The 24,394-nt window shown below is 36.6% G+C and overlaps 1 protein-coding gene across 5 annotated transcripts in view; it reads right to left on the minus strand.

Moving 5' to 3' along the window:
• The window catches only part of GALNTL6 (polypeptide N-acetylgalactosaminyltransferase like 6), a 927,557-nt gene that overhangs the window by 169,152 nt on the left and 734,011 nt on the right, over positions 1–24,394 (minus strand). For all 5 annotated transcript variants that reach the window (XM_034401355.2, XM_034401356.3, XM_034401354.3 and 2 more), the window contains exons 6-7: positions 16,215–16,400; positions 14,073–14,256 (exon numbers count right to left, since the gene is read on the minus strand). In XM_034401355.2, the coding sequence (XP_034257246.1) occupies positions 14,073–14,256; positions 16,215–16,400 (370 nt within the window). The remainder of the gene's footprint in view (positions 1–14,072; positions 14,257–16,214; positions 16,401–24,394) is intronic.

Here is a 24,394-nt window from a genome sequence, read left to right on the forward strand (position 1 = left end):
CAATGCAATTACTTTGTCTGACTTTATATGCCATTCTTGGCAAAAAGGAAAGGTAGAGTTCAGTCAATATGTAAAATACACAACTTTTTTATAAAATGAAAGCACTATGATAATTAGGAACTATAATAATAAGTGATCTGAAAGCATGAAAATGATGCAAATAATGGAAAGAAATAACCCATGTTAGAATAGTCCTAATAAAACCACTGATGCTTTTTTGCTTTTTGAAGCTAAATCATTTCCCCCCCTCAAACTTGGGAACCTTAAGATGTGTGGACTTTAACTCACAGTATTCTCCAGCCAACATTGCCAAACATGAGGAATTCTCGGAGCTGAAGTCCACACATGTTAAAGTTTCCAAATTTGAAAAAAACACTGACCTAAACAGGTTTCTTCAGTCTATATTTAAACTTCTGCTTCATGGTAAATATTGAATAAGTATCAGTTGCACTTCTGCACTTTAAAATGAGGTTGTGGCTCTGTATAGGATCAGGGACACCAAAGTGGGGGAAAAAAATCAAATGATGGCATCCTGGAAATCTTTTTCTGAGGTTGAACAAAGAGACATACAGTATACACATGCAATGAGTTAATAAAGAAAAGCTTTTGCCTTACAAGTTTGGCTTCCCTGGAAATTGCAGGAAGAAAAGCATATCAGTGGCAGAACCTTGAAAACCATGCAATTATTTCCCTAAAAATGCCAAAGGACTCTCTGAGCGACAGTATCTTTCTTGACTGTCTGCACATCTTGTGCTGTGAGCTAGAATTTTAAAAGAGTGGAATTAGTAATGGCATGGAACTGTGCCAAGAAACCCAGAAGGAAAATTTAGAGTCTGGATATTGTATTACACCGCTTGTTAAAGGGCTGGAGAGTTAGTCCAGGGATTCCAATGAAATTTTTGTATCTCTAAGTCTCTTATGGCAGTTGTCCATTATGAACTCTTAGCGACCCTGGATTCATGGGGCTAAATTGTGCCACCGCAAAAGCTTTAAAAAGCAATGATTGCTTTTCTCAAAAAAGAATTGATAATTTTCCTTTTACCTGCTTATAATGACCACGGGGGTTCCTTGGTATTGTGTTGTTATTTGCAGGAACAAGGAGAAGATTCAAATCTTCATTTTGTATTTAAAAATTGAACAGTCCAAACAGTCCAAATGAACCTTGGATGTGGTTTTTGATGGTTCATGCCACCACTTGTAAAGTGTATGCATACTATAGATAAAGATAGCCCCAAATATAGGTAGACAAGTTTGGAGAGAGGTCTCTAGACAGAGGCTTCTTAGAATTTTGTGAACATATCAGGGAAATCATGGTTACATAATCCTGTCATGATGAACACATCCTGTACAAAGCATCCATATCAGAAAACAAATGGGTGCAGTTCTGTCCTGGTAACTCTCATCCTCATTATTACTGCTGATCCTTCTTCCTTTTATTTAAAAGGCTGGTTGGACAAAATTTCAACCAATACATAAAGATCTCTCTATATTTTTTAAAAAAATTCTAAGAATGTTTCTGGGACTCACATGGAATCCAGAGGCATTTTGAAAATTAAAAAGTATACCGGAATCTTGCATTTCATTCTGTAGCATGCCAGCCTTCCATTCATTTATTATTTTTAATTTATTTATTTATTTTTTTAAAAATTGATAGGATGAAAGAGACAAGGAGCCTGGAGGCACTCAGCTAGAGGATGTTCATTAACAGCATGATGCTTATCTCTGGATTAAATATTGGTGTTTCCTGTATCTGATGCTCTGCTGTTCTGTATTTGTTAAGTCAGTGATGACTTAACATCACTAGCATTGCCAATCCAGCATTTAACGCCTAAAATACTGATTTATAGAAACAAAAAATAATTCCTAAAAGCAAAGGAGCAGATTTGACTTTCTAGTTAACATGGTGTTTGATTTAATTCAATGAAATTATACAGAGTTTCATTTTCAAAATGATTCTCATTTAATAAATATTTCCCCAACAAAGTTCCAATTGGCCAGATAAGATCTGCACTAAGTCATTGACATCATGTGTTGAAGTTTTTATCACCTTCAGAGACTTCAGTAAGATGAACTGATCTAAGTCTTTCCTCAAATAACTATGCAGTATTAATGTGAAAAAGTTATAAAGTATGTATTCTGAAAATACAGCCTTCTGTCTTACTCCCTGGCAGTCCTAATGGTGTGTTGTCAAGGTAGAAGTTTAAGAATATTTGGAACCACTTAAAAATGCTTGTATTAATATGCATAGTAAATTAAATGCAATTCCTTCAAGTCTGAAAACATATTTAGGATGGTATTGCAAAGGGGTGGGGGGAAAGGCAAAATATTAATTTTAAGTCCTTTAGATAAAATGGAGGGGAAATTCACCTAAACTCACTGGGGGGAAAATCCATTGATAAATAGTTATACTTCATTTGTTATGCATAGTCCCTAACTGTTTGCTCAGACATCATTATAGGTAGTCCTCAATTTACAATCACACTTCAGCCCAAAATTTATGTTGCTATGTGAGAAATTTATTAAGTGAGTTTTGTCCCATTTTACAATTTTTCTTGCCACATTTGTTAAGTGAATCACTGCAATTGTTAAATTAGTAACATGGTTTTTAAGTGAATCTGGTTTCTCCATTGACTTTGCTTGTCATGCAGCCATGCAGTTTGGGTAATGAAATGTCTACAAGAAAACAACCAAGCTCAGAGAGCACCAAGGAATCTTTATCCCTCCATTTATTCTGTGTGATATACACCAAGAGGATTTGCACCAAGACAAATTCCTTCTGTGTCCAATCACACTTGGCCAATAAAGAATTCTATTCTATTCTATTCTATTCTATTCTATTCTATTCTATTCTATTCTATTCTATTCTATTCTATTCTATTCCATTCCATTCCATTCCATTCTTTGATTCTTCATTTCTTCTATCTTCCTCTTCCTTTTCCCTCAGCCATTCCACTTCTTCAACTCTCTCTCTTATTTGGCACATCCAATAAGACCCATTATAAGGTAGGGAAGAAAGAGAAATGTGGGTGATTTCTTTGGCTCACACCCTTTCTCTTGCAGTAACCTTTAACAATAGTGAATAAAGTGGCTACAGAAATGGATCTTCCAATCTCTTTCACAACCATTGCAATGCTAAATGCAGAGAAAACTTCCTGCCCATTTTCCATGACCATTTTCTCCCACAGATCATCTGACCTATAGAAAGACCCCAGGATTGAAAAGGAGAAGTGCTATGTATAGTGTCCAACTGTTGAGTGCTGTGGGTTTCACAAGCTCTTGGTTGAGGTAGCAACCTCTAAGGTGAGATTCCTCACAGCTAAAACAGCATTGCAGAACAAGCGTAGAACCCAGTGCACAGGTGAAAGGGGAGTGGCCTCATATCAGACTAGTTAGAGCTGAGTGGATCACTCACCTTATCTCAAGCTGCCTCCTCCAGGCACCTTAAATTGTCAGCATGCAATGTCATGTAATGGCACAATGTGAGAAGCTTCACTTCAAAACACTCTGAGCTAACAAAAAGACTCTGGGCTACCAAGATAGATATGATTTAATGAATAAATGTCCTTGACAAACAGTAAATTTGTAATTAATTATTCTTTCTGAATAAAAAAATTCACTGTAAATATTTTTATATTACATTCATTTTTCTTGTCAGTAGGTGGGGATATAACCTCAGCAATGTGCTATTCAGCAGCATTTGATTTTTACGCCTGTATTGGCCATCTGAAAATTAATTAAATCTAAACATTCTTTGCAGCAATTAGTTGAGAGTGGTAAGTCTGCTAACTCTTAAAGTCAGGAGTAACAAATATACAGTATAGCCTTACTTTCTCATTTGAAGTAATTCTTCTAATTCACATAAAATATAGCACTAAATAGTCTAATGTTTAACAATATTAATATGATGTTATTAAAGCTTATTTAGTAACCTTGTAAGTGGCAACATAAGGTTAATCTTATTCTGAAAATGAATTTCTAACATTAATGAGAGTAACACTGCATGCATAAATAGATACAATTAGCGGAGTGGGGGTGGGGGTGGACAGAAGAGAGGAGGAATAAGGGGTTACTTTGCCTCATTCTTTGTGGAAGAGAGGAGGGTCAACCTAAATGACTGTCTTAACTATTGAGTTCAGTTGAGGAGCAAGAGCTCCACTGCAGCTTTATTGAGCTTGCAATGGAGAGCACAGAGATAGAAAAGTCAAAGAATTCTATACAAAGAATGCTGAAATAAATTGTTATAATCCTGAATCTATTGTGTATAATGGGATTCCATAATAAGGAAAGCACCTTTGTGAATATTGTCTAATTTGTTCAACTCCTTGCTAATCCTGAATCTATAAGTTTCATAAAGTTTCTTAGAATCTATCTATCTAGTTTGGGGTGGGGTATCCTATGATCTCAGGGCTGCCACAACTCCCAAGTCTGTTCAGACCTACTATATATATACTATATATATATACTACTATAGTGTCATAGTAGTTTCCCATCATTCTGAGGTGATGGAAAACAAATGGAAATTGCAACATAAATCAAAAATAGAATAGCTTATGTAAAAAGACAAAAAAAGTACCCAAATCCCTAGCCCAATGAACATGGTCCTTAATCACCAAAACGTGCCCCTTTTCTATGTGAACATGGTAAAATATTGATACGCACAGATAGCGTAAATGTGTGCAAAAGTGCACTGTGTGTTTTTCACTGGACATAATGGAATAGCATTTTATACTTGTATAATAAAACTCATACTTACCCATTCTCCATCTACCAACTGCATCACCAACCTGGGATCCACATCCAGAAGCCACTTGAAATTCAAATATATCTAATGCTTTAACAAATTTCTGCTTTTCATCAAATTACTATGGTAACTCAAAACTGTCTATTTTACCTAGTCCAATCACAGGATGGACACAAAAATAATCAGTTGGGCTACTTTTCTTGGAATGGGGGGAAATTAATAATTTTTATCAATCTTGTTGTTATTATAGTTAATTTTCAATTCAGCTCAAGTCTGGGACTGGTAAAAACAGTTCAAGTCCTAACCAAGGATTGAATTTCTTCCTCTTCCTCCTCTTCTTCTTCTTTTCTCCTCCTCCTCCTCCTCTTCCTCCTCCTCCTCCTCCTCCTCCTCCTCCTCCTCCTCCTCCTCACTATTGTTGTTGTTGTTAATCTTCAGTTCGATTCACAGTCTGGGACCAAAGAGCTTTTTCTCCTTCTCCTTTCCCTCCTCCTCTTCCTCCTTCTCCTCCATCATCATCATCATCGTTGTTGTTGTTGTTGTTGTTGTTGTTGTTGTTGTTAATCTTCCATTTGATTCACAGTCTGGAACTGGTAAAAACTTAACAATTCAAGTCCTAACCAAGGACCTAAGAACTGTTAAGGTTGTATCTGAGTATACAGGGCAGTTCTGATTAGGCTGTTCTTTTGCAAAGTCAAAATATTCAGGTCTAATAAGTTCAAAATTCCCATGTATTTTAGGCAACCCTTTGGGTATTGCTTCAAAGGTTCCTATTACTATTGGTACAACCACTGATTTCTTCCTCCATAATCGCTCAACGTCAATTTGCAAATCACTATATTTTTCAATCTTTTTCCAAAAAAAGGACTTTTCAAGTTAAGGATAACTGCTAGGGAAAGCAGAGAACAGGAAATCTTTCTGTATATTTTTTCCTTTGTAAATCAATTTATCTCAAGATCCAAACCAGAGCAATTAAATAGGTAAATGCATAGAAATCATTCTGATCTAACCATTTTGAAAATATTTTTTCTCACTTATATTTAGCACAAAAAAAAAAAAAAAAGGAGAAGAACTGGAGTTCTTGGCAGGGTTATTTAAAACATTTTAAAGGAAGTACTTTACCATTCTTTAAAAGAGGAAAACAAATTATATTTTCTCCATTGGAATATGTTCATTTTCTTCTTCTTCAAATTTTGAAGTCAAGGCACTTAAATCAGTATTCTGTTGACATATGGAATTGGTTGCCCAAGGCAACAGGCAAGCTGACCTTATGTTACTGATTTTATTTCTCTTATATTTTAGCATAAAATATTTTAACTCAAATAACAGTCTGTAGATTTTTTCAATTTTAAAGTAAAATATAAAATAAAAGTACTCAAAGTAATTCATAAAAGCCTAGTTAACACTATTTATTATCAAAATATATCTGTATATCACGATACTTTTAATCTATGCATTTATTTTATTAATCTCTAAATTGCCTAAATCTTAAAAAGACTCTAAAGAGCAGTCAAACAGCAAAATCATGAAGCCAATGCAGAAGTAGGTGCCACTTTGGCCTAAAAGGACAGGCTGTTCCATAGGAGGGGAGCTTCCTTAGGGAATACTCACTTTCAGTTCAGTTCTCACTGTAGTGAGAGTGAGAATTTAATGGAAACTTTTAGCAATGCATTCAGTTGAGATAGACAGACGTAATCTGAGAAAGGATGTTTCATAGGTACCCGTTCCCTGGTTCATATAGGGCTGTATCAGGGGTGAAATCCAGCAGATTCTCACAGATTCTTGAGAACTAGTAGCAGAAATTTTGAGTAGTTCAGAGAACTGGTAGCGGAAATTTTGAGTAGTTCAGAGAACTGGCAAATACCACCTCTAGCTGGCCCCAGAGTGTGGTGGGAATGGAGATTTTGCAATATCCTTCCCCCAGGAGTGGGGAGGGAATGGGGATTTTGCAGTATCCTTCCCCTGGAGTGGAGTGGGGAATGGAGATTTTGCAGGATCTGTCCCCTGCCATACCCACCAAGCCAAGCCCACCAAGCCACACCATGCCTACCAAGCCACGCCCACAGAACTGGTAGTAAAAAAAATTGAATTTCACCACTGGGCTGCATAGATAGTAATCCACACTTAATTGCATTTGGAAATATACCAGTAGATGGTGCAACACTTACTGCAAAGATATTACATGACATTAACTACACTTTCCTGTACGCATATGGACCAGTTGAAGTGTTCTCCATGGCAGTGCTTTGTAGCTTATAGTACTTTATATGGAAGATAACTGGACAACAAGTATGACTGCCTTTAGAGTATCTTGTTCTAGGTAGACTTGCAATTGACATACCAACTCAAGTTGGACAAAGAGCTACTTGTCCATAGCTTCTACTTGCTTTTCCAGTAGGGCCCCTAAACCCTGGAAAAGTCTGACAGGGTTTTCTTGGGGAGCAGAAGCCTACTCGGAGCCAAAAATAGTATAATCCTAGAATCAGAAGGCAAACTTTTAATAAGGCAACTTGATATAAAGCAACCAAACAATAACCAATTTATTCACAATAACAGAATTCCAAAATTCAATGAAGCCATTCAATGCTGTCCAGGAATGGGTTCTAAATTTTTTTACTACCGGTTCTGTGGGCATGGCTTATTTTGTAGGCATGGCTTGGGGAGGTAATGTGACTGGGTGGGCATGGCCACTTTTTTTTTTTAACTTTTAAAAGCATTTCTTCTATAACCTTAAGAGGTTGCAGAAAAAAATGCTTTTAGAAGCTTCTGATGATCAGGCAAATCTGCTGGGATCGCCAAAGGCTTTTAAAGGGATTTTTTTTCCTACAACCTCTTTGGCTGAAGAGGTTGTAGCAAAAATGCTTTCAGAAGCCTCTGATGATCCCAGCTGAGCCGCGCGATCATCAGAGGCTTTTAAAAAAACTTTGAAAAGCATTTTTTCAGCCAAAAAGGTTGTAGCAAAAATGCTTTTGAAAGAAAAGAAAAAAACCTCTGATGAGGTGGGCGGGGTAAGCGAGCAGCGACTGGGCCGGGGACCGGTTTGGGGGCGTGGCCAGCCAATGTTATTACCGATTCTCCGAACTACTAAAATTTTTTACTACCAGTTCTTGTGAACCGGTGCAAACCGGGAGCAACCCACCACTGATGCTGTTGGTATATTAGACTCTCCAAATTGGGGCGTCTTTTCCCAATTGTGCTGGAGAATAATTTCTATTAGTGCCATTTGAAGATCAGTGGCTAAATAGGTACTTTGGCTCTATAAACTGAAAACAATACTTGGCTATTATTCATTTCCATCTATTTTGTAGGAGGAGTAGCAGAACATGGGAGTCAAGTTTAAAAGAGGGATCCATCTGGAATCCCTACATAGTCACAAGTAGACTAAGTCCAATCATCCTTTGGATTTTGGATCTAATTCTGAGCAGATGTTTTTAGTTGAGAAGTTTCCGTGCATAGGCTGTTCAGCAATAAATCAGTTTACTTGAACCTATATGTGTGGATCTGGTCTTTTGCACCTGACAATTTAGCTATCTAGTAGAAGAAAATGACGTTCTATCACTAATGGTTAGTTAAACAGACTAATATTTATCACCTACAGTATACTACCACTTAAGTGTACTGCTTTGGCATAAAATTGATCTTTGATCATGCAATGACCTGATTTGATACCAACTGCATGACAATGGTTTCAAGTCAATGGAATGGAGCACCAAATTGACAGCTCTGGAAAGAAGCAATCTATTTGTTATTTAAAAAAGAGAAAAGCATATGGAACCATGTACTGTATTAAGAGCCTTGGTAGTACAGTGGTCTAAAGCACCCTGTTATTAAGACCAGCTGCCTGCAATTACTGCAGGTTCGAATCTCACCAACAGTCAAGGTTGACTCAGCCTTCCATCCTTTCTAAGGTAGGTAAATTGAGGACCCAGTTGTGGGGGCAATAAGCTGACTTTGTATAAATATACAAAAGAATGAAGGCTATTGCTTAGCGCATTGTAAGCCACCCTGAGTCTCCGAAGAAGGGCGGCATATAAATCAAATTAAAACAAAAAACAAAAAACTGAAACTGAAACTGTAGAAAACATCTATGTTTTTCCTAACCCACCAGTCTTTTCTCTGAAGAGAAAAGGTCACATTTATATTGTAGAGATTTAGAAACCTGTTTCTGCTGAAACCTCTCTTCTACTATCTATAAAATGTTTTTTTAAATGTTTCAAATAAACAAATACATATATTATATTCATTTATTATTTATTAATCAGATTCATACATTGCTCTTTTTTTTTTTAATTTGTTTTATATGCCACCCTTCTCCGGAGACTCAGGGTGGCTTACAATGCGTTAAGCAATAGCCTTCATTCTTTTGTATATTTATACAAAGTCAGCTTATTGCCCCCACAAACTGGGTCCTTTAAGTGACTCTCAGCAAGTTAAAAAAGTTCATAAAATCCTACAGAAATAGACAAAGGTAAAAAGATGAAGAAAGCATCCTCAAGCTATCAACCACTCCCAGGGTTGCATATCACTCATATGTTACTTGACTGAACCGGATCTTAATACTCTTCTAGAAAGCCAGAATATGCCCTGACACTGAGAAGTAATCCCAATGTATGTAATTATCAGACACATCAAATTTACTAAATGGCAAGATATTTGTATTGTTTAAAAGTCCAGTCCAGGGCAGATCTATTCCTCAATTAGTTTTATTGATTTTCAGGAATCAGAATTGCAAACTGAATCTTCACAAAGTTGCCAGACATACAAAATGGTTAATATCCTACTTACAATGCTTGAATGAAATAGCAATGTGTAATATTTAGGCTTCATCCAGATGAAGCTCTTATTATGTAATTATTTACTCATTCATAGAATTTTGTTAGAGTCAGTGGGAAGAGAAAATACTATCATTCTGTATTTACAACCCTCATTTCCCCTACAATTTCATTCATATATTTTTTTTCTTTGTAAAAATCTTGTAAAGAAGGTAAGATTTTAGAGGTAGTAAAAGAAATCCTCCAGAAGTTCTGAAAGCTGCCTGAATGCATAAACAGATCTTGAAGGGTAGCTTGCTGCATAGAATATTGCATAATCTTCAAGAAATTGGTCATAAAGTTGGGTAAATTTTTTCTAGAATTAATTATATACTCATTTGGATACAATTATTTAGTGTACACAATTATATTATATTTTAATCAGAGAGTCTAATAATTAACTCTTCCCCAAGGCAAACAAATTAAAGGGACAAACACCCCCCCCTCCCCAAATACAGGCAGAGAAGCAGGCAAGATTTACATTCCCTCTGAAACAAATGCATTTTAAATAATAAAAGCTTCACCAGCTATCAAAAGGAAAAAATCATTATCTTTTGTCAATAAGAAGTTCCCTCTTCTGAATAATATTTCTTCAACCTCTAACAAAACCGCTTGGGTGAAAAAGTCTGATTTTGATCAGCAAGAATGTACAAATGTTTGAAACACTACCAGAAAACAAAACAAAACCGTGATATGGATCCTTGCAAAAAACTATTACAGGTTTTTGTTTATATGGCAAACACCTATTCTGTATCAATTCTTAATTCAGTGAGTAGGGAAATCTTTCTCTTACTAAACGGAACTCCTATCAAAGAAACATGCAGGATTTCATAGGCCAGACTTCCTAAAAACAAGCCTTTTCCATATATTTTGAATTACATTGACTTGGAATGAGAGGAAATGTACTTGGAAGGTACCAGGTTAGAAATGGATGCTTTTGGCAACACTGTAGAAATTTCAGAACAGATTCTTAAATAAAATCTGTTTGGAATACATATAATAATATGGGCCTAGTCTGAAAAGTATTCAGACTTTTTGAAAGATTATTGCTCTACTTCAGACTTAGTCTTTTGTTTGGTATGCATTAACCTAATTGTAGAACTGAGGTGGTAGTAGAAGTAATTTCTATTTCCAGAAGGGAAGGGACTGGTTGTCATGCTGTGTAAGTAGGAATTCTATACTGTGCTTAGAATGAAAATCCTACTTAGCTAGCATTATACAGTATTAAAACAAAAAACAAAAATCAGACACACACAGGCATATACACACATGCCTGTGGCAAAAGAAAGCAAAGGAAGTACCAAGAATCACATGCATGTAATCCCAAAACAAATGGAGCAGCACTTAAACACCATTGGCATTGACAAATTCAGCACCAGACAATTGCAAAAGGCAGCTTTGCTTGGAACAGCCTACATCCTGCAACAATACCTCATCAAACATCTACATCTACCTCCTCCTTGGGAAGGACTTGGTACGTGGATAAAAATGCCAAAGCCAGTCTGAACATCTGACACTCTCCCTCCCTCTCCCTCTCCCTCCCCGCCCTCTCACACACACTGAATTGAATACTTTATTTGGCCAAGTCTAATTAGACACAAGGAGTTTGTCACTTGTGCAAACTCTCAGTGTACATGCAAAGCAATAGAATGTAATGATAATCATAATAATACCAATAAGAGAGTGGAGTAAAGAAGATAATATAAGGATAACAATATTACAGCCATATTACATGGGTAAATGCACATAGACTTTAGACAACATTATGAGAACTAAGTCTTCAGCAGAATGATGTCACAAAGAGGAAAAAAAACTATTTGTGTGTCTAGTTGTTTTGTCATGCAGAATCATCCCTGAGGCGAGAAGTTGAAAACAGTTTATGTCCAGGATGTTAGGGGTCTGCAGATATCTTCTCAACTCTCCTGACCTGTGCAATATCCAGGCCTTCTATGGGAGGCAGGCTGGTTGTAACTGTTCTTTTTGCAGTCCTAACTATCCATACTAACCTCTCAAAGGTCTTCAGAACTACAGATGTCAGAGCAACTGGCCTGTATTCATTCATCTCCCTGATGGAGGATTTCTTAGAAACCAGAATGTTGGCAGAGCATTTGAAGGAGGGACATAACACAGTGATTTATTAAAAAATCATGTGAAGATAGGGGCCAGTTGTTCAGCACAGGCTTTCAAGCAAGAAGGAGTCACTCTGTCTAAGCCTGGTGCTTTTCTGACCTTTTGTCTATGAAATAGACTCACAAATCTTTTTCTAAGCTCATCAGAGGTGTGGAAGCCTAGAGGAACAGAAATAGGTGGAAGAAAATTGGCTACTGTTGGTGTATTTGAAGTGAATGACAGTGTTCTCCTCTCAAACTCACAGCAGAACACATTCAGGTCATCTGCACTTGACAATTCTCTTCAGGAATTGTCTGCTGTAGCTAATGATGTTCTTCAGGCTTCTCCACACAGTTGCAGATTCATTAGCTGAGAACAGATTTCTCAGCTTTTCAGAGTGGCTTCTCTTTGCTACCCTGAAGTTAGGATCTTGTACCATCAGGCCAGGAATATCAACAAGGGAAATCTCCCTTGTTGATATTCCTGGCCTGATGGTACAAGATCCTACCTTCTTTCCTGTAGGCCTCCTTTTTGCACAACAAAGCTGCTTGAGCTTAGCTATAAACCAAGGCTTATTGTTGTTATATATACACAAACCTTTTGTCCTCACAATGCTAACATATGATGTCACAATCTCAGTAAATTCATCTAAGTACGTTGAAGCAGCTTCAAACATACTCCAGTCCATGCAATCGGAGCAACCTGTATCTTTTACTTTGCCTCCTCAGTACACTCTTCACTGTTCTTATCACAGTCTTTGTACTTTTAAGTTTCCGCCTCTAGGTGGAGATAAGAATGGATCATGCAGTGATGAGAGGACCTATGGCTTCCCAAGAAAGACAGTGGATTTTAGTTTTGTTGGCAGATGAACATAAATTCTATTTTACAATATAGACAAAAAAAAATCAATAAAAAAGGGAGTTGACTTTGTGAAGACTAGGGAGAGACTGGATAGCTTTGCAGACTAAAAGCACTGTAATTTAACACCAGCTGTCTGCAATTAAAGTAAGTTCGAATCTCACCAGGCTCAAGGTTGACTCAGCCTTCCATCCTTTCTAAGGTAGGTAAATTGAGGACCCAGTTTGTGGGGGCAATAAGCTGACTTTGTACAAAATATACAAAAGTATGAAGGCTATTGCTTAACGCACTGTAAGCCGCCCTGAGTCTCTGGAAAAGGGCAGCATATAAATCAAATTTTTTTTAAAAAATTGTGAACCATGCAATATTAGTGATAAAATGTTGGCTTATTTGAACTTATTCACAATCAGTTGTGTATCACCTGGGCCATTTTGTCTACTGGTTAAAGCACCAGGTGCGAAAGTGGAAGATCATGAATCCAAGTCCTATGTTAGCTATGAAAAATTGCTGAGCTTAAGCCAGTCTCTCTCTCTCATCCCAACCACACTCCCCCCCCCCCGACAAGGTTGTTATGGCAAAACTATGACCAGGAAAGTGTGTTGGATATGTTTGCTGCTTTGAGTTATTTGTAAAAATAATAAACGCTGGTCACAAATAAATAAATAAAAAATAACAAGATGCATATAATAGCAACACAATCAATAGTAATTCCTTAGCTAGATGAGAGCAAACTGAAGTTAGATTATCTGTTGCGCTAATCTCTAGCAAACAAATAATCAAAGTCTCCTAAATACTGTATTTTTTGGACGCATCCGAGTATAAGATGCACCAGAGTATAAGACGCACCTTAGTTTTTTGGGGAGGAAAATAAGAAAAAAGCTGATTGGCAGGTGGATTGGCCTCCCAGAATACCCCCAATCAGCTGTTCCCAGAGGTGAATTTTAGCAACAGGTTCCTTGGTTGTGAGCTCGGTGCCTTGCTTTTTTTTTTGGCTTTTTTTTCTGCCTCTGAAATTTCCGACACTCCGTTTCAGAAAAAACTTTATTTCCTGCCTCTGAAAGCCTGCAAAATAGAGCTTCAGAAAAAAAGCCTCTGAAGCTCTGTTTGGGGGCTTTTTTTCTGAAGCTTCGTTTCTGATGCTTTTTTCAGCCTCTGAAAACTCCCTTTGAGAAGCTGGTCAGGGCTACATTTGGAGTATAAGACACACTCAGATTTTCACCCTCTTTTTTTGGGGGAAAAGGTGTGTCTTATACTCCGAAAAATAAGGTACTATTTTGTGTAATAGGAATCAACACAGATAAATTTATTTTCCATTATCTACTATTTTTTCTCCTGTTAATGATAAAGAGCCTTTGGCTAACCAGATTTCTTCCTGATCAAACTACAGTGCTAGAGGCATTCCTATGGATCCCTTCATCCATCCTTTGATTTTTCTCTCCATGGCTCCTGCATGTTACTAGTTTTAATAAAACTATACAATCTGAGCCTAATTTACTCCAAGGTCCTATCATCTGTAGTGTTTCATTTTCATGCTCAGTGCAATGACTACTTACTCAAAAGGGTCACTGGGATCAGTCCTTTGGAGCTCCGGTGGAATTGGTATTCTTTTGTAATACATTTCCCAGTCAAAGGCTCCACGCATGGCATCCCCTGCTTGGGCCTCATACCCAAAGTGATTGTGGTCAATGACATCAATCATGGGACATACAATAGTTTTATGGTTCAGTGCAATCTGATCTGAAATATGAAAACAGAAAGTACAAAAACAGCAAGACAATTAAGCCATTTATCATCTCCCCCCCCCCCCCAAAATAAAAACCCTTGGGCTTCTTCCTCTGCTTTACTATTTTTTTAATCGGAAGATTGCTTAAGCAAGTCCCCACGGCCCTAGAAACATTTCAGTTTTCATATCTGCATCCAAGTTCAGTCTTGTCTGGGCTTGAAGCACTTGCACAATGATTAGAAGCAATTATAGTTCTTCAAAGAGAGAAGCATCCCAGTGAGACCATCAAAGTCAAACCATGTATATCTTTGTCATTGCGCTGCTCTATGTTGTCTCCAGTCTGCCACATAAGGAGCCAACAAGGATGCTTAGAAAGAAAAATGAATGAAAAATGCTCATTTGAGGTTGGCATACAATATTCACAAAGAAAATGCTGCTTCTTGTTATTGAAATATATTTGGCTTTACTGTAACCCAGTACTTGAAAGGCAGGGAGCTTCCAGTCCATTACACTTTTATATACCCCATAATACTATTTTATGTCTGAATTAATCTACAAAAATTAATTTGCAAAAAAGAAGCTCCAAAATTTTAGGGTATTTATTTCATCTCACAATATTAGTGGCATAAAGGATATTCAGATGAATCCCAAATTATACTGGATTCTTAAGATAACTTTGACTGATTCATCAGGTGACTAAATATAAAAACATCTTCTCATCTAGTATGATCTGACATTGTCAGCAGACTTTGGGTCATTTAGTTTAGGCAATATTATCTTCTGGAGCTCAATAAACATGCCTTCTCTGTTGGTCCTGCCTCTAGAACAGTACTTTTCTTGAGATTTGGTTAAGTGTGAGACAGTCTGCCTTTAGAATTTAAATACCTGTTCTGTCCACATAACCATCTCAGGCTTTCAGTCTCGGAATTGTGCGACTTGTTGAATAATGATTCTGCCTCACCAGCATTTAAATAATTGTATGCATTGTTGCTTTGCTTTATGAATGCATGGAACTGTCAGCAGACTTACTTTTATTAAGCTTGAGTCAATGTTTCTGAGCATCACAGAAAAACAGAACCTTTTTGCCTGTCTTTAATGGCAGTAAATCTAATAGAGAAGGCTTTCAGACTCCAAATGGAGTGTTGAGGAAGCAGAGGCAATGAGTACAGGAAGTTGAACAGGACGGAAAAATATATTTGTATGACTATTTTTTGCTGCTGCTGCTACAGTGACAGTATTGAAGAAGCACTTACAATATTACCTGCTTCCCTTTCTCCTGCTCACCATCACTTGCTGTCTGAGATAAGAGGCTGACACCTGAACTTTTCTCTTTGGCAGCTCCAACTAGAATGTTTGCCTTAGGTCTCAGAGAGATTTACTTATGCCTCTGCCTTTCCCCATTTTTGCAGTTTCCCATTATTGTGTGGAAATGCTTTCCTCTCATCTTTGACCCAGTAGAAAACTACCTTGAAATTTGGTGCCTCTACTGTCAATCCCTTCAATTGTTTCTGTTTCAAGTCACTGATTTCCTTCAAAGGAAAGAAGTGACAAAACCTAATCACAGCTTGAGGAATGTTTTGTACAGTGTCAGAATTAGAAGAAAAAAAACCTTTAATACAAGTAGAGCTAAGGACAGCTAAAGCCTATCTTACTTCATGGATTGAAGTGAGATAATGATAAAATCACAGGTGTGCAATGAAAAATGATATTCCAGAAAATGGTTGTGCTGTGGTTATGGCGAAAGCACTGTATTTGCAAAACATGTTCCATTCAAATTTTGTTTCTTCACAACGTAGAATAGGCAGAACCACTCTCAGCTATGGACCTACCATTTGATTGCACAATGAATCTTTTTGTGTCTATTTATCTGACATTGTATATAGTTATCATTTCAAAAGTGATAGGAGAGCTGAAGAAAGAAACAATGGCAAAAATACTCTAATATTCAGATTAGGTATTTTATGCTACTTACTTAGTAAAGGAGGTAGCCAGTTCACATTAACTTCACAGTGTGAATCTAGAAAAGTCAATACTTCTCCTTTAGCTATTGAAGCTCCAAGTAATCTGGTGCGAATAAGTCCTTCCCGCTTCTTGGTACGCACAATTCTCACTTTGTCAGTATGAGCCATATATTCCTCCAGTTTCTCTTTTAAATGTTCTACAAAAGATATGGACAAGAATATGGAAGCATAGGTTAGGAAGAGATGACTTGAGTATATATGATCCTTTTCATAATACATATTCACATTCACTTTGGGTTTTTTCCAGAGCTCCTCATTATTTGCCAAACTGTCTGAGGCGCTTCATAAATTGCAAATGTTCTTTGTATAAATACACAAAAAGAAGCTTCTTCATAGCACATTCACTGTTGGCAAACTTCCATCCTGCATAGAATCATAGTCATAATGACCACAAGATGCTCATCAACATTCCAGAGCCTGCTGTCCAAGGCCAAATGAACATTCTGGCATATGGTTTTGTAAATGGTGCCCTTTCTAAATGAGTTTACTAGCCCATTAATTATGTAAAAATATGCATAGTATGAATGTGTATTTATTTCCATTTATATAGTTAAATCAGTATTAATGAAGGTATAAGATCAAATCAACTTTGGAGCAATTTCAAAAATTAGATACAATTTTTCAGCAAATAAACAATAGCTATTTATTAATAATAGTTAGCTATATACCCCTTCCCCTTTCAATTCCTCTAGTTGACATTAGGAAGAATGACAGTCAGAACAGACATCAGAAAAACAGAGACCATGAGTTCTAGGGTGCCTTAGATACAAAGCCAGCTACTTACTTTCCCTAAGCCTTTGGAAGGAGGCAATGGTAAACCATTCTCAATCAGAATATTAAATCAGAATAGAGTAGGAAGGGACCTTGGAGATCTTTTAGTCCAACCTCCTGCTCAAGCAGGAGACCCTATATCATTTCAGATAGGAGGCTGTCCAGTCTTTTCTTTAAAAACCCCAGTGATGAAACACCTACATCATCTGAAGACAAGCTGTTCCACTGGTTAATTGTCCTCACTGTCAAGAAGCTTCTCCTTAATTCCAGGTTGCTTCTCCTCTTGATTAGTTTCTATCCATTTTTTCTTGTCTTGCCCTCTGGTGCTTTGGAAAATAAGTTGACCCCTCTTTTTTGTGGCAGCCTCTCAAATACTGGAATACTGCTATCAAGTCCCCCCTAGTTTTTTTTTTTTTCTTCTAGGCTGGCCATACCAAATTCCTGCAATCGTTCTTCATTATGTTTTTGTCTCCAGGTCCCTAATCATCTTAGTTGCTCTTCTTTGCACTTTTTCCAAAGTCTCAACATCTTTTTGGTAATGTGGTGATCAAAACTGGATGCAGTATTCCAGATATGGTCTTACTAAGGCTTTATAAAAGCTTTATAGGGACGAGTAGTGGTACTAATAGTTCATATGATTCTTTTATACAACCAAGGATAGTATTAGCTTTTTTGCATTAGCTACTGCTGCATACTGCTGGCTCGTGTTTAAGTGATCATCTCCAAGGTCCCTTTCACAGTTACTGTTTTTGAGCCAGGTTTCACCTAATCTGTACTTGTACCTTTGGTTTTTCCTGTCTAGATCTAAAACCTTGCTTTTCTCCACATTAAATTTCATTTTGTTGAATAGGGCCCATTGTTCAAGTCTGTCAAGATCTCTTTGGATCCTGAGCTTGTTCTCTGGGGTGTTGGATATTCCTGCCAGCTTAGTGTCATCTGGAAATTTGATGAGTTCCCCTTCTATTCCCTCATCTAAGTCATTTATAAAGATATTGAAGAATACTGGGCCTAAAACGGAGGCTTGTGGTACCCCGCTGCTTACTTCTCCCCATATGGATATAGTACTATTAAGGACTATTCATTGAGTACGGTTTGTCAGCCAATTACAAATCCAAAAACTTGCAGGAATTTGCTTAGGCAGGATCTGAAGATTGAACATGATTGTACAGAAGAGGAAAAAAATATGGCCTGCACATCTGTCTTTTCTAAAAACTAATGTATTGTATCTTTGATATATGAAGAAAAACAAATATAACATTGGTTTCTTAAAGTATGCCAGTCCACCAAATTAATTATTCTAATATCAATTTATGTGTCCTCAGCAATTATGAATACATGTTGTGGATTTGGGGGTCAGGTGGCATCAAATCAAAACAGTAATAACAGTAATAATAAAGATCCAATTTGGTGTGTTTTGGTTAAGGCAACAGGCTAGAAAGCAGGAGACCATGAGTTCAAGTCCTGCCTTACCCAGGAAAGCCAGTAGGGTGAGCTTGGGCCAGTCACTCTCAGCAGAAGTCACCTCACAGGGTTCTTATGGGGAAAATAGGAGGAGGAAGCTGTGTTGATTACATTTACCATCTTGAGTTATTTGTAAAAATAATAAAGGTGATATATAATAAACAAATGAATCTTGAGTTTTGTCATTACCTACTATTTGAATCCTAGAAAGATCACCTAAGATTTTTTTTTCCTGCCATAGTTCCAAGGATATTATTTAGATACCAATAAAGGTTTCTCTTGAAATCTACATAGAATACTGTATGGAATGCAGTAAATGGTAATGGAAGATCAGATAATTATTTTGTAAAGCTCATGACTGGGAGCCAAAAATTAAAGTTTTGTTCTTTATCTACCATGATCTGAATATTACTCAGACTTCCTTGCAGCTGCTATTTTCCTAATAAAATTGTGTACTTTAATTAAACATACTATTTCATGTGGCAAAAATTCACACAATCATTATACTTTTCTTTTTGCTGCCCTTTAGCAGTATACATTTTTGCAACCCAGATATGATAACCCTAATATTAATTTCATTAATATAATCAATTTAATTAATCTGACATTCAGTGTTATCCCAAGAAAATGAGCTAGCATAAAGCCAGAAAGATGCCCAGTTTTGACCCTATGAACAAAATTAGATATGGAACTAAGCTAAGCTACTTCCAGATAAGCATCTGATAAAAATAATAATTAGTTCTTTGCTAGCATTTAGGATTTTCCCAACTCAAATTTAACAGCTTTAATTTTAAGAAGCAAAATTTCTTACTCCAGTCAAAAACTAAGAACAAATAAATTAAGCTCAAGTTCAGATCTTCACTATAGCAGTAAAGATGGTGGGATGTCTATAATTTTCTGCCCTTATCTCATCACCAGAAATTATTTAGTGACACTGTTAAAGGTTATCTATATCTGAATCAGAAGAACTACATTTAGGTGTACTTTTGGGACTTTTGCAGACAAAATAATTCATATTTGTTCATAGTCAACTGTCAGCTGGCCAGAGATTGGTGAATTGGAATTGTTGAAACCTTGCAAGGTCATCTAGGAATCTGTGGACTAAGAAAGTGAAAAAGGCTGTCTATGGGATAAGCTTTGTCCTATGTGGACTCAAAAGTAATTATTGATTCAGGCATTTAGGTCAATTCATCTCCCATATTTTTTGGGGGGGGGCAAGATTGTAGAGATGACGATGGGCAGCAACTACAGAGAACGTACACAGGTCAATTCTATGTGAGGGATCAGGGGACAACTGTACCTCAGATTGAGCAAGGAATGTGATGGAAATCTTGATTATGTACACTATTGTATTATGCTCAGTGATATTACTTTTCATTATAAATTGTTTTTTACTGTGGCTTTTAATTTACATAATACATTTATTTATTCATCATATTTGTTCATATTAATTTTTTATCATATGATGATGTGGACTTTGGATTTATATAATTGTCAGCTGCCCAGTGTCTTTGATTGGGGAGAAACACAAAATTTTAGTCAATAAATAATTAATTTCCCTCAAATAATTCCAGGATTTATATTAACAGGTTTACAATTACAAAATTGTCTGCCATAATAATCTATTGCATGCAAATAAAATAGTCAGTATAATTGCATGCAAATAATATACCTATTGCATGCAAATAAAATAGTATAATTCAAAATAGAAATTTAGATAATTGCTCAAAGTCAAAGCACAAAGAAATGTGATATTATTTCATATTTATATTATAAAAATTATGATATTTCTATAAAACTGTGTAATGTGTTAATGAGAAAATCCACTAAAATGAAATAACTATAATATATTTAGGATGCATGCATCCTGGTCATTTATTATTACTGGATTCTGTTCTGGAATACTTGCTGTGATACTGGAGCATTCATCTCAGATAGGTTTTTTTATATGGTAAGATAATGCATAAATTCCAATTTTAGACAGAATGGAATGGACTGGGAGGAAAGTATTTGGTTATGTTTATTTATTTTTTCTTGTGCAATAATGGTATATGTGAAGTGTAGACACCAGTATAATTTTTGATAAAAATGGGGAGTCGATTCTTAATTTAAATTATTTTTTAAAAAATCATCCTTTTCTTCATGCCATTTACTAAACAAGGTAATCAATCATAGAGCAGATATATGCCAGGAATCTGCCAGGTAGGAATTGGCAGAGAAACAGACAAATAAAATGATATGCAGGAACAGGAGCTTTATAGGTTGTCAGTGGCTTGACAAGCAATGATAAAGGACAGTATTATGGTTCCCCTAGTGATAGTCTATAAACAAATTCTCTATTGTAATTATTTTCTGTGTGTCTTTTTTATCTTCATTTAAAGTAAAGAGAAATTTACAGAAAGAATAGCAAATAGGCAATTCCTTTCCCTGTCCTAATAATTAAGAGAACTTGGCAGAATGGCCAAAGGTATGCTTCAATCAATGCTGCCAACTTCCTTGGCCCATTTTTTTAGAGTTGCCAACTTTTTCAGAGATATTTCACAGTCTGTGCCAAAATACTTTAAACAGCTCCAGTAATGCTGTGACGATGAGAATTGCATCTGTTGATTTTCTGTCTCTCACAGAGGTAGTGCGGTCATTAGGTAAGGGATTGAAAATAAAACTGCCGCCTCATGATGAACTCATACTTGGAATACCGTGTCTAGTTTGGTTGCCTCAACTGAAAAAAAAATATAATGAAACTGAGAACAGTACGACTTCCAGCGGTGACGTCATCGTGTTAGGGACGAAAGGAACGGTTCTCCGTTCTCCAAGTCCCTAATATCGCCGATTTAGGCACTATTGACCTCGGATAGGTCAATAGAAAAAAGGGGAAACTCCGAGGACCTCGGGGAGGACAGCAATCCCCCCGAAGGTTCAGGAAACCCCCCTTAATCCTGATCGGGGAAAAACCAGCCACCCGGCTGGCCAGAAACGTTGACAGCTGACTAAGAGGGAAGCGAAAATCAAATAAAGAAGACTTCGGTGGAAAGATCGGGAAAGAAAAAAGCTCAAAAGGTATATTTACAACCCATAACGTGAAAATCGAAGGCGGAAGAAGTTAAAACTCCAACTAAGAAGCTAGATAGCGGCGACTGAGAAATAAGCGGAGACAGCTTCCATTTTGACAGTGACAGCGCACAATTTAGCAGCCGGCGAAAGCGGAGGAAACCCAGGAGGAGAAAGCGAGCCCAGACAAGCTTGGATTTTGAATATACAGACACAGAGGAGAGACGGAATTTAAGGAGAGAAAGGGGGTTAACTTGACAGACTTTGTGGAGGCGATAACGAGACATTTAACAAACATTCGGTACCGGAAGAGAGAGCGCCAGGAAAACTTCGTTTAAAGTGGAGACCAGTGACTTTTGGAGCTAAATTAAATTAATTTAAGCGGAATATTTTTCTTGGGACTCTTGGACTTTTGGACTTTGGAGATTTGGAGGTTTGGACCTAAACTTCGGGATTTGGATTATTCTACCCCCTACTCCTTTTCTCTCTCTGTTGAAAGGTGGACACTTGGGAGTTTTGAAGCTTCGGTGGACATTGGACACTCAATCTAAAAATATTTGGACATTGGACATTGGACTTAGAACTTTGGACTTTGAACAATAAATAAGAAAGATACAAATTTGGGAAGAAGAGAAGAAAAAAAAAGAGAGAGAGAGAGAAGAGAGTGATCCAGAAGAAGAAGAAGAAGAAGAATCAACTGTAAAGTATAATTAATTGTATTAAAAGCTGATAACAAATTAGTGATTAAGAACCATAGAAGGCATTAATATTAAATGTATTGTTTGTGAAATCTATATAATCCTATATCCTATATCCTATATCCTATATCCTATATCCTATATCCTATATCCTATATCCTATATCCTATATACTATCCTATATACTATATCCTATATATATAACTGTTAATTTAATTTCATATTTACTCTTAATATATAACTATATTTATCTTAGTGCTATATTTTATCTTGGTAGTTAAATATTATATCTTTTTGCATGTCTAGCTTTGAAAACTATATTAGACAGATTAATTGATTTTAGGATTGAAATTAAGGCAATTGATTTGACAAATACTAATTAATAGTACTTAACAATTAATTTAAATAAGATAGTAAATAACCAAATATAAGGATAGTTAACTGATGAATTGCTGAAGTATTAGACTTTTCCCTCGCTTCCCCCCCCCTTATATTCTACCCCTATGTTTAGAGAGTAATACAGACCAGACAGTTATTATGAATTGAAGATCTCTGTAAAATATCGAAAAAGGGAAAATAGAACTTATAGATAAATTTACATATAGATAGTGATAGTGTGACAAGGGAACCTATCCTAGTTGCTTATTTTCTTGGGATTACCGGGACTATTGAAAGCCACTATCCATACAAAAATCCCAAAAGAAATAGAATAACCTAAATAGAAATCAGTATATGAGATTCTGGGAGAAGATATTAAAAGAAATACAAATGGCAACTACAAGCTCAACAACAATCTCTAAGTTAAGTAAGAAAATACCATCAAGCCAGATGATACTCACGGCCTCCCCAGTACAACAAAAAACAGCTGAAACCACGGAAAAGGATAAAGCAGTTCCCACCCTTAGTATGCAAAACATTCATTCCATATTAACGACGATCCAGGAAGGAAGGAATAAAATGCAAGAGACTATGGCCTATAACCATGAGGAGACAAGGAAAAACCACGAGGAACTAAGGATGGATGTGGGAGAGATAAAGGATAATATTAGGAACATGGACGAGAAGATAGGAAAGATACAACATAAAATGGAGGAAAATGAACAGAGGATTTGTAAGGTGGAGGAGAGAATAGAATATACAAATAAGAAAATGGAGAGGATGGAATATGACCAAGCAGCTACAAATAAGGATCTAGAGGACACGGTATCATATCTTGAGATGGAGAAGGCATCCTTCTACTTAAGGTTCCAGAATGTAGAAGAGCAAAAGGAGGAGGACTTAGGAGAAATCATGACTGAGATACTCTCTGAAGTGACCCAGAGGAACAAGGAAGAGATTCGAAGTGGAATAGACGAAATCTATAGAGTCCACACGAACTACGCCCGGAGAAATAAACTGCCAAAGGAAATACATATCAGATTTACAAAAAAATCCTTAAAAGAAGAGATCTATAGGAAGATGAGAGAGGATACAGCTATATATAAGGGAAGAGAAATTTTAACCCTCAAACAGATACCAAAAAGGACGAGGGACCAAAGAAGGAACTACAACTTCCTAACGGCACAATTAAATAAATTTAAAATAAAGTTCCGCTGGCTAATACCGGAGGGTCTACTAATTTCCTGGGAAGACAAAAAATACAGAATTGATAACGTAGGAAAAGCACAGGACTTCTTTGATCAACACTTCGTGCTGGAGGAGGAGCAAGAGAGTAGAAAAGAAGAGGGTCCTAAGAGGCAAGAGGAACGGCGGACAGAGAAAGAAGGAAGAGACCAAGAAGAGGGGAGAAGATTGGAAAGAGAAAGAATGGAGAGAGAGGGAGCGAGGGAAAAGACGCAAATGATACTCAGAAACAACAAAAGACTGCAATCAACGGATAAATAAATAAAGAGAGATGGAAAAAGAGCTAAAACTCATTTCAATCAACATAAACGGACTTAATTCACCAGCAAAAAGAAAACACACATTTACAAAACTTCAAAAACTAGAAATGGATATTATAACACTCCAAGAGGTACATATTAAAAGACAGCATCAAAAACTATTGGATAATCAAAGATTAGGAAGACTATATGCAGCGCTTGGAGACCAAAAAAAGAGAGGAGTCGTAATATATGTGAAGAAATACCTAAAAACAAAACAAATATATGCAG

The sequence above is a fragment of the Pantherophis guttatus genome, chromosome 8 (assembly GCF_059756535.1).
Source record: "Pantherophis guttatus breed Tessera chromosome 8, ASM5975653v1, whole genome shotgun sequence".
In the NCBI taxonomy this organism is placed as follows: domain Eukaryota; kingdom Metazoa; phylum Chordata; class Lepidosauria; order Squamata; family Colubridae; genus Pantherophis; species Pantherophis guttatus.